Below are 12293 nucleotides of genomic sequence, written 5' to 3' on the forward strand. Positions count from 1 at the left end.
CTATTCTTCATAACTGTGACCCTCCCCCCATCTTCTCAGCCTCTTCCTGCTGACCCATCCACCTACCAATCATCATAGCATCTTCTCACCAGTTTGTCTGCCTCCCATCTTTCTAGGATTCTCTCACTGACCTGCTCGCTTCCTAATTTTCCCAGTGTCTTCCCACTGGCCCACTGCCTTCTGATCTTTTCAGCATCTGCCTGCCCATCCTCTAACCTTCCTAGAGTCCTCCTTGACAACTCTCCCAATCTTGGTGTTTTTCCACCGTATTTTCCAGGCCTGTGCCTGCCAGCCTACCTACCTCACCATCTTCCCAGCACCCTCCAGTTGGCCTGCCTGCCCTGATCTTCCTGCTGCTCCCCCACATCCACTCAGCATCTTCACAGGCACACATTTAACCCTTAAAAAAAACACATCCACCCAAAAAGAAATAATGGGAAAAATATTAACAAAACTGGAAGGTAGTGAAAGATTGACACAGCAGGTTAACAGATCCTTAAAATCCACTGACCAATCAGAAATTTACAACTTCGGATGGAATTACTATGCAAGCTGAATCTCACTAGTGCCACAAAATCTGAAAGACTCTCCAGATCTAATTTTGAGGATGCACGGGGACAGAATTACAGAGGAGAAAATCACTACCTTCCTCTTGCAATAACTGAAACTGTTCTAGCAGAAATAGACAAATGGATTCCAACCAAAAACTTCATTTTTTTCACCATACTGGAATTTGAGAAGAATAGCATACAGGGACTCCAACAAAGGATTGTTACCTTGTCATGGTGCTGGAGCTTGAGCATTTCAATGATGCCATGAGCTAAACCATGCAGGGCCACCCAAGATGGGAAGGTCATGACAGAGAGGTCAGACTAAATGGGGAAGGTAATGGCAACCCACCCAGTATTCTTGCCGTGAAAACCAAATGGATCAGTACAACCAGAGATATGTCGGTATACCATCGGAAGATGAGACTCCCAGGTCGGAAGATGGTTGAAATGCTACTGGGGAGGAACAGAGGATGAGTTCAACTAGCCCCAGACATGATGATGCAGCTAGCTCAAAGCTGAAAGGACGGCTAGCAGCCGATGGTGCTGGTGGTGAACGGCGAATCCGATGTTCTAAGGATCAACACACCATTGGAACTTGGAATGTAAGATCTATGAGCCAGAGCAAATTGGATGTGGTTATTGGTGAGATGTCAAGAGTAAAGATAGACCTTTTCGGTGTCAGTGAACTGAAATGGACTGGAATGGGCCACTTCACAGCAGATGACCACCAGATCTACTACTGTGGAGAAGAGGACCACAGAGGAAATGGAGTAGCCTTCATAATTAATAAAAGCAGAAAAAGTGATAGAATGATCTCAGTTCGAGTTCAGAGTAAGCCATTTAACATCACAGCGATCCAAATATATGCCACAACCTCAGATGCTAAAGAAGTTGAAGTAGATCAGTTCTATGAGGATCTGCAGCACCTACTGGACAATACGCCAAAAAGAGATGTTATCTTCATCACAGGAGACTGAAATGCTAAGGTGGGCAGTCAATGACACCTGGAATTACAGGTAAGCGTGGCCTGGGAGAACAAAATGAAGCAGGACAAAGGCTGATAGAATTTTGCCAAGACAACTCACTATGCACAACAAACACGCTCTTCCAACAACCTAAGAGACAGCTTTATGCATGGACTTCACCAGATGGACAACACCGAAATCAGATTGACTACATCCTTTGCAGCCAAAGGTGGCGGACATCTATACAATCAGCAAAAACAAGACCTGGAGCTGACTGTAGTTCCGATCACGAACTTCTTCTTGCACAATTTAGGATCAGACTAAAGAGATTAGGGAAGACCCACAGATCAGCTACATATGAGCTCACTAATATTCCTAAGGAATATGCAGTGGAGGTGAAGAATCGATTTAAGGGACTGGACTTAGTAGATAGGGTCCTGGAAGAACTATGGACAGAAGTTCTCAACATTGTTCAGGAGGTGGCAACAAAATACATCCCAAAAAAAGAGAAAACCAAGAAGGCAAAATGGCTGTCTGCTGAGACACTAGAAGTAGCCCAAGAAAGAAGGAAAGCAAAAGGCAACAGTGATATGCCCAATTAAATGCAAAATTCCAGAGGTTAGCCAGAAGAGATAAGGAATTATTTTTAAACAAGCAATGTGCGGAAGTGGAAGAAGACAATAGAATAGGAAGGACAAGAGACCTCTTCCAGAAAATTAGCAACATCGGAGATAAGTTCCAGGCAAAAATGGGTAGGATCAAAAACAAAGATGGCAAGGACCTAACAGAAGAGGAAGAGATCAAGAAAAGGTGGCAAGAATATACAGAAGACCTGTATAGGAAGGATAACAATATTGGGGATAGCTTTGACGGTGTGGTCAGTGAGCTAGAGCCAGACATCCTGAAGAGTGAGGTTGAATGGGCCTTGAGAAGCATTGCTAATAACAAGGCAGCAGGAGACGACGGCATCCCAGCTGAATTGTTCAAAATCTTGCAAGATGATGCTGTCAAGGTGATGCACGCTATATGCCAGCAAATTTGGAAAACACAAGAATGGCCATCAGATTGGAAAAAATCAACTTATATCCCCATACCAAAAAAGGGAAACACTAAAGAATGCTCAAACTATTGAACAGTGGCACTTATTTCACATGCCAGTAAGGTAATGCTCAAGATCCTGCATGGTAGACTTCAGCAATTCATGGAGCGAGAATTGCCAGATGTACAAGCTGGGTTTAGAAAAGGCAGAGGAACTAGGGACCAAATTGCCAATACCCGCTGGATAATGGAAAAAGCCAGGGAGTTTCAGAAAAATATCTATTTCTCTTCTATTGACTATCGAAAGCCTTTGACTGTGTGGACCATAACAAATTGTGGCAAGTTCTTAGCAGTATGAGGATACCAAGCCATCTTGTCTGCTCCCTGAGGAATCTGTATAATGACCAAGTAGCAACAGTAAGAACAGACCATGGAACAACGGACTGGTTTAAGATTAGGAAAGGAGTACGGCAGGGTTGCATACTCTCACCCTATCTATTCAACTTGTACGCACAACACATCAGGCAACGTGCTGGAGTTGAGGAATCCAAGGCTGGGGTTAAAATCGCTGGAAGAAACATTAACTATCTCAGATATGCAGATGATGCCACTTTGATGGCTGAAAGCGAGGAGGAACTAAGGAGCCTTATGACGAAGGTGAAAGAAGAAAGTGCAAAAGCTGGCTTGCAGCTAAACCACAAAAAAACCAAGATTATGGCAACCAGCTTGATTGATAACTGGCAAATAGAGGGAGAAAACGTAGAAGCAGTGAAAGACTTTGTATTTCTAGGTGCGAAGATTACTGCAGATGCTGACTGCAGTCAGGAAATCAGAAGACGCTTAATCCTTAGGAGAAGAGCAAAGACAAATCTCGATAAAATAGTTAAGAGCAGAGACATCACACTGACAACAAAGGTCCGCATAGTTAAAGCAATAGTGTTCCCCGTAGTAACATATGGCTGCGAGAGCTGGACCATAGGGAAGGCTGAGTGAAGGAAGAGAGATGCTTTGGAACTGTGGTGTTGGTGGAAAATTCTGAGAGTGCCTTGGACTGCAAGAAGATCAAACCAGTCCATCCTCCAGGAAATAAAGCCAGACTGCTCACTTGAGGGAATATTAAAGGCAAAACTGAAGTACTTTGGCCACATAATGAGAAGACAGGATACCTTGGAGAAGATGCTGAATCTAGGGAGAGTGGAAGGCAAAAGGAAGAGGGGCCGACCAAGGGCAAGATGGATGGGTGATATTCTAGAGGTGACAGATTAAACCTTGGGATTGCTCGGGGTGGCGTCGACCAACAGGAAGCTCTGGTGGAGGCTGGTCCATGAAGTCATGAAGAGTCGGAAGTGACTGAACGAATAAACAACAGCAGCAAACAGGGATTATATTAAATTTTAATATATTTTTAAGTTATGTTTTTAAAAGATGCAGAAACAGTTGAATTAGATAACTCCAAACATTGTCATAATGATCATCCTATGGGAAGAACAGGTGGGCAGAACAAGCTTATAGAGGTTCTAGCACTTTGTGTCGAAATGTGTTCATTGATGTAGTTGGGATACTGTAAATTTCTTGGAAATAAAGCACAGGACAGGAATGAGTTGTGTGGGGTATTCACTGCAGTTGCAACCACAAACAGAAAAGCAATGGTAAAATGCAAAAGAAGCATCCATATCTAGAAGTGGCTTATGGCATGTTCACTAGTTCCTCAAGAACTTGATAACAAAATAGCAATGAATCTCTCAGTTCAATATGAATAGGAATTTAGATCTTAGATCCAGCATTCATCTAAACCATATGTATTTTTATAACATTTGGACAACACAACTTCTAAAGCAAAGATTAATTATTCAGAAAGCATTCATTTCTATCTCAAATGATTTCTGGAAGTTTCCCACCATTTTTAAGTCTATCTCCACAAGTCCTCTATGTGGAAGTCAATTTTGGGTAATTTTCCATTTCTGAACAGATAGATGCCAGTCACTGCTGCTGCTACCATGGTGAAGAAGAGGCCTCTATTGATCACCTTTAAGCAAAAAAACATATTTATTTATTTATTTATTTATTTTAATAAAAGACCTGAAAAATATGGGGCACAATTGCAATTATTTTGCCAAAATTTTTACAAAGACTTAAATCTGGATATTTAAGGCTATTGTTCTGTACACACATCAATGTCAGTCCCAATGAGACTTAGGTTTGAGTTCAATATGCATTTCCTTGCATCTTTAATTACCCTTTTTACTTCTCTGTTACATCACCCCCTATTTTCACCCATCCCCTTACCTCACCATCAGACTCCATAATATAAAAGTGCACAGTATCTTGTGGACTGGGCAGGATATGGCACAAGGGGAATCTGCTGATAATGAGCATACCTCCATCCTAGTTCGTTCATTCTGTCAGAACTGTTTAAGTTGGGCTCACATTCCAAGGAGGAGGAGGTTCTGGGGAGGAAGAGGATTTCAGGGCAGCCCCAGTGATACCTGCCTCTCTAGTGATCCTGAACAGCCTCAGGATTCATAAATTCTAGCTAGTGGATTACATGTACAGGTTGCCCTGGAGTGTGGCTGGTCATGCTAACCATCAAACCCAAGTCCTAATGAACAAAGAGGGGATGAGTCAGGTAGGACCTTCAAGTCTACTGGTTCTATGGTACAGGCTATTCTGAACTTTCAGCTTTACCAAATCTAGCCTGAAGATAGATATACTTCTCAACTTCCTCATATTTATTTGCTTAGAAAATAAATGCTCTATCTACCTATTCCATCCTATATTATATATGGAATATATGGAATATGTGGAGAATACACACACACACACACACACACATAGTCTATAGCAAGCTTTGTGTGGCACAGGGTGGTAGGCGGCAGTGTTGCACCTGAAACTCTCCCCACGACCCAAGTTCGCTCCCAGTGGAAGCTGGATTCTCGGGTAGCCAGGTCAGGTCGACTCAGCCTTCCATCCTTCTGAGGTTGGTAAAATGAGTACCCAGCTTGCTGGGGAAGGCGACGACTGGGGAAGGCAATGGCAAACCACCCAGCTATAGTCTGCCAAGGAAACGTTGCAAAAGCAGAGTCCCCACAAAGGGTCAGATAGGATTCGATGCTTGCACAGGAGACCTTTCACCTTTCATGTACCTATTCCAGGCAAATGCATCTAAATGTGATCTACCTTATTCTGCCATTTCCATCTTTGCACTGCTTCATGGTACCGGATTCTGGAGAATGTCACCTGGAGGAGATTACAAAATCATGGCATGATCCTGGGTATATCCCAGAAGGGAAAAGTAGGCAACCAAGAGAGAAAATACATGAAAAATCCTGCAATATTAAGTGTTAGTGTCTCACCATAGTATACAGAGGAATGATGATAGAGGGCAGGAGGGAGTGAAGCCAATTATCTATGTCCTTTCGGAAAATGAACCACCTTGAATTCACATGTTCCCGCATCTGAAACCAGAAAGAGACCCATTTGCATTTGGTGACATTGACTATCATTCAATTGCCAATCAAATATTGTTTAACTTACCTCTATATAATTATACATGGCTAAGTCTGAAATTGCATGATCATCAGGTACTCTCAGATTTGAAAACATTGGAAGGCAAACACCTAAGGAAAAAACAGGAATGTGACAGGCTTTCTGCAGAGAGAAACCTTAATATGCCACAGACTCTACAGACAAACAGAAGTTGCAGCTAGTTGCATGATACGTATTGATGTGTATTGGTATGATAAGTATTGGTTGCATGGTTTTTCACATTCAGTTTACAGCTTTATGAGCATACAATGCCTAAAGGAATAGTCTGTGAAGTTATTACAGTAAATATATTCTGTTTCAGGCCTTCTCAGTTCAGGTTCTGCAAGAGATTGTGATAAAAAAAAAATTAACACAATTTTTTAAACTGCATGCCACACACGCCACTGCTCGCAGTGATGGGAATTTTTATGCACTGTGACTCAGCTGCTGGCCTGCCACTTTGCTGTTCCTGAATAATAATGTGTATAATAATTTTGTAAATGCTAGGTCTATATTTGAGCCTCATCATGTCCTCATTAAGAAAAGTTTTTTTTTCAAAGTCTTGTACGGTATAAGGTTGTGTCTATATTTTTATTCATATTTCTTAGGGTTAAGGCTTTTAATAACTTCACTATTCAATACTGTCCATATATTTTCATGCTATAAATAGCGTTAATTAAAATGAATTTACAGCTTTTATTTTTTTAAAAATGTAATGGGCTTACCTTTAGAAAAATTAAATTCCATTTTAGCTTAAGCCAGTTATTTAATAGAAATTTAGTATGTGTGCCTTATAAGTTTTTAAAATTTAAGGAAAGAAAGAGATTAATTTTAAGAAAGACAAGGTTAGCATAACTGCCTGTTGTAGTTTTTTCCAAGAAAATGGGGGGGGGGCACTAAAATTTTTAGTTTTAAATAGGGAAAAACCTATTCTTACATATACCATTGCTCATTAGCATCTTGTAGAGAAGAAATTTGTGATAAGACTTCTAGGCTTACTTATATATGGTAAAAAAAATTCAAGTAGGATTTTTTTTTTCAAAAAAAGGAAAAACGGAAGTTTCCTCTATCTATACTACTGACTTACATTAGACTTGACATTCTTTGTGGGGGAGAGGAAATCAAACAAAAAAACAGGCCCACAGAAAAATATCATTCTCTATTCGAAAGACCACTGAAAATTATTACTGTATTATATTATTATGTCTACAACTTACTTATCATGCTAATGTACCATGAGCTGTAGATATAATACTTTTTATGCAGGGGTTCTCTAAGACCTGAAAATTATTTCAAGGGTTTCTCCAGAGTAAAAAGTTTGAGAACGGCTGCTCAGTCACTCTCCCTCAGCTCAACCCCCCTCACAGGGTTGTTGTGGGGAAAATCGGAGGCAGGAGCTTTATGTACACCACCTTGTGCTGTACAAAATAAAGGTAATATATAAATCAGCAAATAAATAAATTTCTCAGGATTGTTGTATACATGGGTTTAGTCTCCTTCCCATTTCTCCTCCGTGTCTGCAATTTGCCGCAAGGGAATTTTTGGATAAGGCCTTCCCGCTCTTTCAAACCCCACCATACCATGCATTAAGCAGCGCACTTAAGTTTCCCACCAACAGGTGACACTCAGTGGAAGGGAAATAAAGGCAGGGGAATCCATCAGTGACTTTCTTAATTTGACCTGCGTTAAAGCTGTACGGACCACCCCACTGGAAGAGGGCTCAACTACTGGAGCAATGCAACTGATGCTGGCATCCTTTTCTGCCGACTGAAAAACTAGAGGATAACATATTAATGCGGCTTGAGGAAGAACCCATGAGCTTTATTCAGCACCTTCTTTTACAGAAAACAGTAATACTAGGATAGGATTCTTAATTTAATTGAACTACCTACAGAACAAAGCAAAGTGTTACTGCATGCAAATGTTTAACATTCAATTTTGTCTCCAGAACACTCCTGAGGCAGTTCCAGATTATAAATGCAAAAAGACAAACAAATTAATGAGATAAAATGAAATGCCATGTATCAATCAAATTATTAGAACACGATCACAAGATTAATGAAAAATAGCCTGGTCTAGTTTAAAAATATTGTGCCATAACAAGAATTTATACAAGCACAGAAAACATACTTGTCACTGTCTTAAAACTTACACAACAGGAGGGAGGCTTTGAGCCCCATAATCTGAGATGTCATAGGGTTAGCATAAAAAGATGGAGGCAATTTATGCACACTGTTTGCTTTAGCCTATTTAACATATATTTGCAGACATATATTACAGGGCAATTAACAATACTACTCAAAGTCCACCCGGTGAACAGGAGACCCTGGATGCTGTTTTAAACCCTCTCATAGTAAGTACCCATCTTATGGAGCGCTTCATGTTACAACTCCTTCTTGCATTACTACTGCTGATAGGGGTGACATTTACAAATGCTTTCTTCCACAGACAGGCAGAATAATCATTCAAACCTTTTTACTGAATAGACTGTGATACTTGGGCTGAATCAGTTAAATTCTCTCATAAAGATTCCTTCCAGTTCAGGAGCAATCACAGTCCTTATCTCATACTCCACTACACACATCCAGCCCATCTATGTGGCATCTGTCTGACCTTACAATCTGCCAAGCATGCAGAGGTTTGGGGTGTTGGTTCTTACACAGTTTTGCAGAAGGAGAAGACACACCCTGAATACGTGGATGGGAGAGTAGACAATAGATGCTGAACTCATTTCACGTAAAGCCATTTTTAATTTGCATTCAGTAGAATACTTCCAACGGATAGCCACTTACAGAGATCATTTTGAAACTGGTCCATCAGTTCATCAAAGACTAGACAGTCTTCAAATCCCTGGAGGGAAAAATTCAAGGAAAGTAATAACCTAATTTTAAATAGTAAATTCTCACTTCGTAGGTATTGCATTGGGGAAAACATGGAAAAGTGTGACATGGTAAGTGTCCAAATTACCTTTATAATTTTCAAGTGATAAGGTTGTCACACAGGCCCAGATAACACCTCCTCAAACCTTGATGCTTTATTCTTTCTGGCCAGTTAGAACAATTAAAAGCTCAATTGCAAATGTTTAACTCAGAATTAAGAAAGCAGAAGTGATAACCTCAACTTTAATAAATCAGAGTTGAGGAGGGAATCAAAGGGTGCCCCAAAGACCTCAGAGAGCAGAGGTGGCCAGGGCAAGAGGCTTGGCCTGTTGCTTAAGTATCACTATTGTTCACAACAATGACCTCTATCTCAAGAAGCTTCTCTATTGTTAGATTGATTGAAGAACACATAAATAAATAAGAATTTATCTGAAGCTTGTTTTCATTGTTTGGGATGAATTTACTGTTTTGTTGTTGTTCTTAATCATTCTAGGCACAGCTCAGATCTATTTAATCCTTGGTAATCTTTTGTCCCACCCTCTATGATTGCTCCTCATTTGTCTTCCAGGCCTGCTAGCTTGCTTACGCCACAACTTAGTTGTTCTGATAGCTGCATGGAAGTGCTCTTTATTGAGAAATGCAAAACAGCAAGAATTTCAGTTGCAAGGATTCTTCGACTTACAGCGTTCATGCCTTGGCCATAAAAAGGTACGACTGCATGTGCAGCATCTCCCATTAGCACGCATTGAGAGCCAATGTGGTATGATGAGCATTTCACAGATACCATAGCCTGAGCTGGTAGCACAAAGTAATCTTGCATCAGTTCTTGCCTGAAATTTCAAAGTGCCATATCACTGATCAAATGCTACACAAATATTACCATTTGATAACCAGTTGGAATATGGATATTTTGAAAGCTACAAGGAAAGAGGGTAGTGAGGTTTTTATACGACTATTTCTTAGAAATTCAACAAGTAGAAATGTATATGTATAGGTTCAGAACTTGAAAGAATCAACAAAATAAAAGTTCACAAATATATATATTCCAAATGAAAAAAATATATAGACAGGTGTGTGACTGAGATTCCAAAGAGTTTTCTGCATTGTCTTGAACTACTCCTATTGCCTATCTGCATTATGATATAACCTTGAAAAAAACTTCACTAAAGGTTTAATTAAGACTTAATATAAAGCAAAGATTCAACAGTATGGGTAAATTGGGGTTGGAGGACAGCTGGACTAGTAGGTAGCTGTCTTAACCGTTACTTGCTTTCTTAGCATTCACAGAGTTTATTTCTCTGAGTTAAACTTTTCTATAACTTCTTGGATTATAGGACAATTTACAAAAAACCCAGGTCTCAGAATCTCTTTTTTCAAGAGTGAAGACTAAATGTAGTAATAAGTGGAAATTAATGCACAGTGGTAAATACTGCACAAAGAACATAATCGCTGCCAGAGCCTGTTCTGCCTTGCGTAGCAATTCACTGATTCTTAGATGCCTTCATTTGTAGATTAGAATTTGTTTTGATCTGATCTGATCTGATTCATAATAGACAGAATAAAACTTACTTTCCTATTAGAGGAATTGAGTCTGGAAAATAGGTTTTGAAGAAATTCAGCACTTGCTCTCCTGTTGCAAGCTTTCCAAAATCATCAAAGGGCATGAAGAGTGTGCATGTGAATGATTTATCCTATGGATTAAAAATGAATAAATTACATGAAAACTTGAAAGGAATTTTGACTCAGTCCAATCCTAAAAGTAGTTCCCTGCAAGATAAAGAGAAAAATTATGTATTAGATTTGGTTTGAATATATTAGGTTTGAATAAGTTAATTTAATTATGTTAAATTAACTTATTCAAACCTATGCATATATATAATAAAATGGTTATCAAATTTCTTATCTTTCTTATCTTTATTTTTAAAAAATTAAATTATATAACTTTCTGTGCCATCCCATAAGGCTTTCAGTAAAAGTGACTGGTTTTCTCCCCTTTTCAAAGCTACCGCACTTACTTTTTATGCTCCATTAGGGGTTTCCCCCACTGCTGGGTTGAAGTGCTATCCACCTGCTTGAAAAGGCAGAAAACTACAGCAACATGTCTCCATTGCCAAACTCCTACCCTTTATTGCCTCTGTTTATTGCCAGTCATCTGACCTTCCTGGCTAACAAAGTCTACACTTTTCTGTATCTTGAGGGTGTTCTTGGGTGCTGTCAAAATAAATACGTTAGCCTACTATAACACCATGAGCTAAACCGTGAAGGGCCACCCAAGACGGGAAGGTCATGACAGAGAGGTCAGACTAAATGCGATCCCTGGGGAAGGTCATGGCAACCCACCCCAGTATTCTTGCCGTGAAAACTCAATGGATCAGTACAACCAGAGATACGTCGGTAGACCATCGGAAGATGAGACCCCCAGGTTGGAAGATGGTCAAAATGCTACTGGGGAGGAACAGAGGATGAGTTCAACTAGCCCCACACGTGACGACGCAGCTAGCTCAAAGCCGAAAGGATGGCTAGCAGCTGACGGTGCTGGTGGTGAATGGCGAATCTGATGCTCTAAGGATCAACACACCATTGGAACCTGGAATGTAAGATCTATGAGCCAGGGCAAATTGGATGTGGTTATTGGTGAGATGTCAAGATTAAAGATAGACATTTTGGGCATCAGTGAACTGAAATGGACTGGAATGGGCCACTTCACATCACATGACCACCAGATCTGCTACTGTGGACAAGAGGACCACAGAGGAAATGGAGTAGCTTTCATAATTAATAGTAAAGTGGCGAAAGCAGTGCTTGATACAATCCAAAAAATGATAGAATGATCTCAATTCGAATTCAGGGCAAGCCATCTAACATCACAGCGATCCAAATATACGCCCCAACCACAAATGCTGAAGAAGCTGAAGTAGAGCAGTTCTATGAGGATCTGCAGCACCTACTGGACAACACGCCTAAAAGAGATGTTATTTTCATCACAGGAGACTGGAATGCTAAGGTGGGCAGTCAAACGACACCTGGAATTACAGGTAAGTGTGGCATGGGAGAACAAAATGAAGCAGGACATAGACTGATAGAATTTTGCCAAGACAACTCACTCTGCATAACAAACACTCTCTTCCAACAACCTAAGAGACGGCTTTATACGTGGACTTCACCAGATGGACAACACCGAAATCAGATTGACTACATCCTTTGCAGCCAAAGGTGGCGGACATCTATACAGTCGGTAAAAACAAGACCTGGAGCTGACTGTAGTTCAGATCACGAACTTCTTCTTGCACAATTTAGGATCAGACTAAAGAGATTAGGGAAGACCCACAGATCAG

At 40.3% G+C, this 12293-nt stretch overlaps 1 protein-coding gene across 1 annotated transcript in view; it reads right to left on the reverse strand.

The window, feature by feature from the left end:
* Positions 1-2740: 2740 nt before the first annotated feature.
* KMO (kynurenine 3-monooxygenase) overlaps positions 2741-12293 on the reverse strand; it is a 36226-nt gene continuing 26673 nt past the window's right edge. The window contains exons 9-15 of the mRNA XM_063317791.1: positions 10528-10649; positions 9641-9788; positions 8872-8929; positions 6089-6171; positions 5908-6009; positions 5732-5791; positions 2741-4580 (exon numbers count right to left, since the gene is read on the reverse strand). Coding sequence (XP_063173861.1) covers positions 4464-4580; positions 5732-5791; positions 5908-6009; positions 6089-6171; positions 8872-8929; positions 9641-9788; positions 10528-10649 — 690 coding nt within the window. The 3' untranslated portion in view covers positions 2741-4463. The remainder of the gene's footprint in view (positions 4581-5731; positions 5792-5907; positions 6010-6088; positions 6172-8871; positions 8930-9640; positions 9789-10527; positions 10650-12293) is intronic.

Source organism: Candoia aspera, chromosome 1 (genome assembly GCF_035149785.1).
Source record: "Candoia aspera isolate rCanAsp1 chromosome 1, rCanAsp1.hap2, whole genome shotgun sequence".
Lineage (NCBI taxonomy): Eukaryota > Metazoa > Chordata > Lepidosauria > Squamata > Boidae > Candoia > Candoia aspera.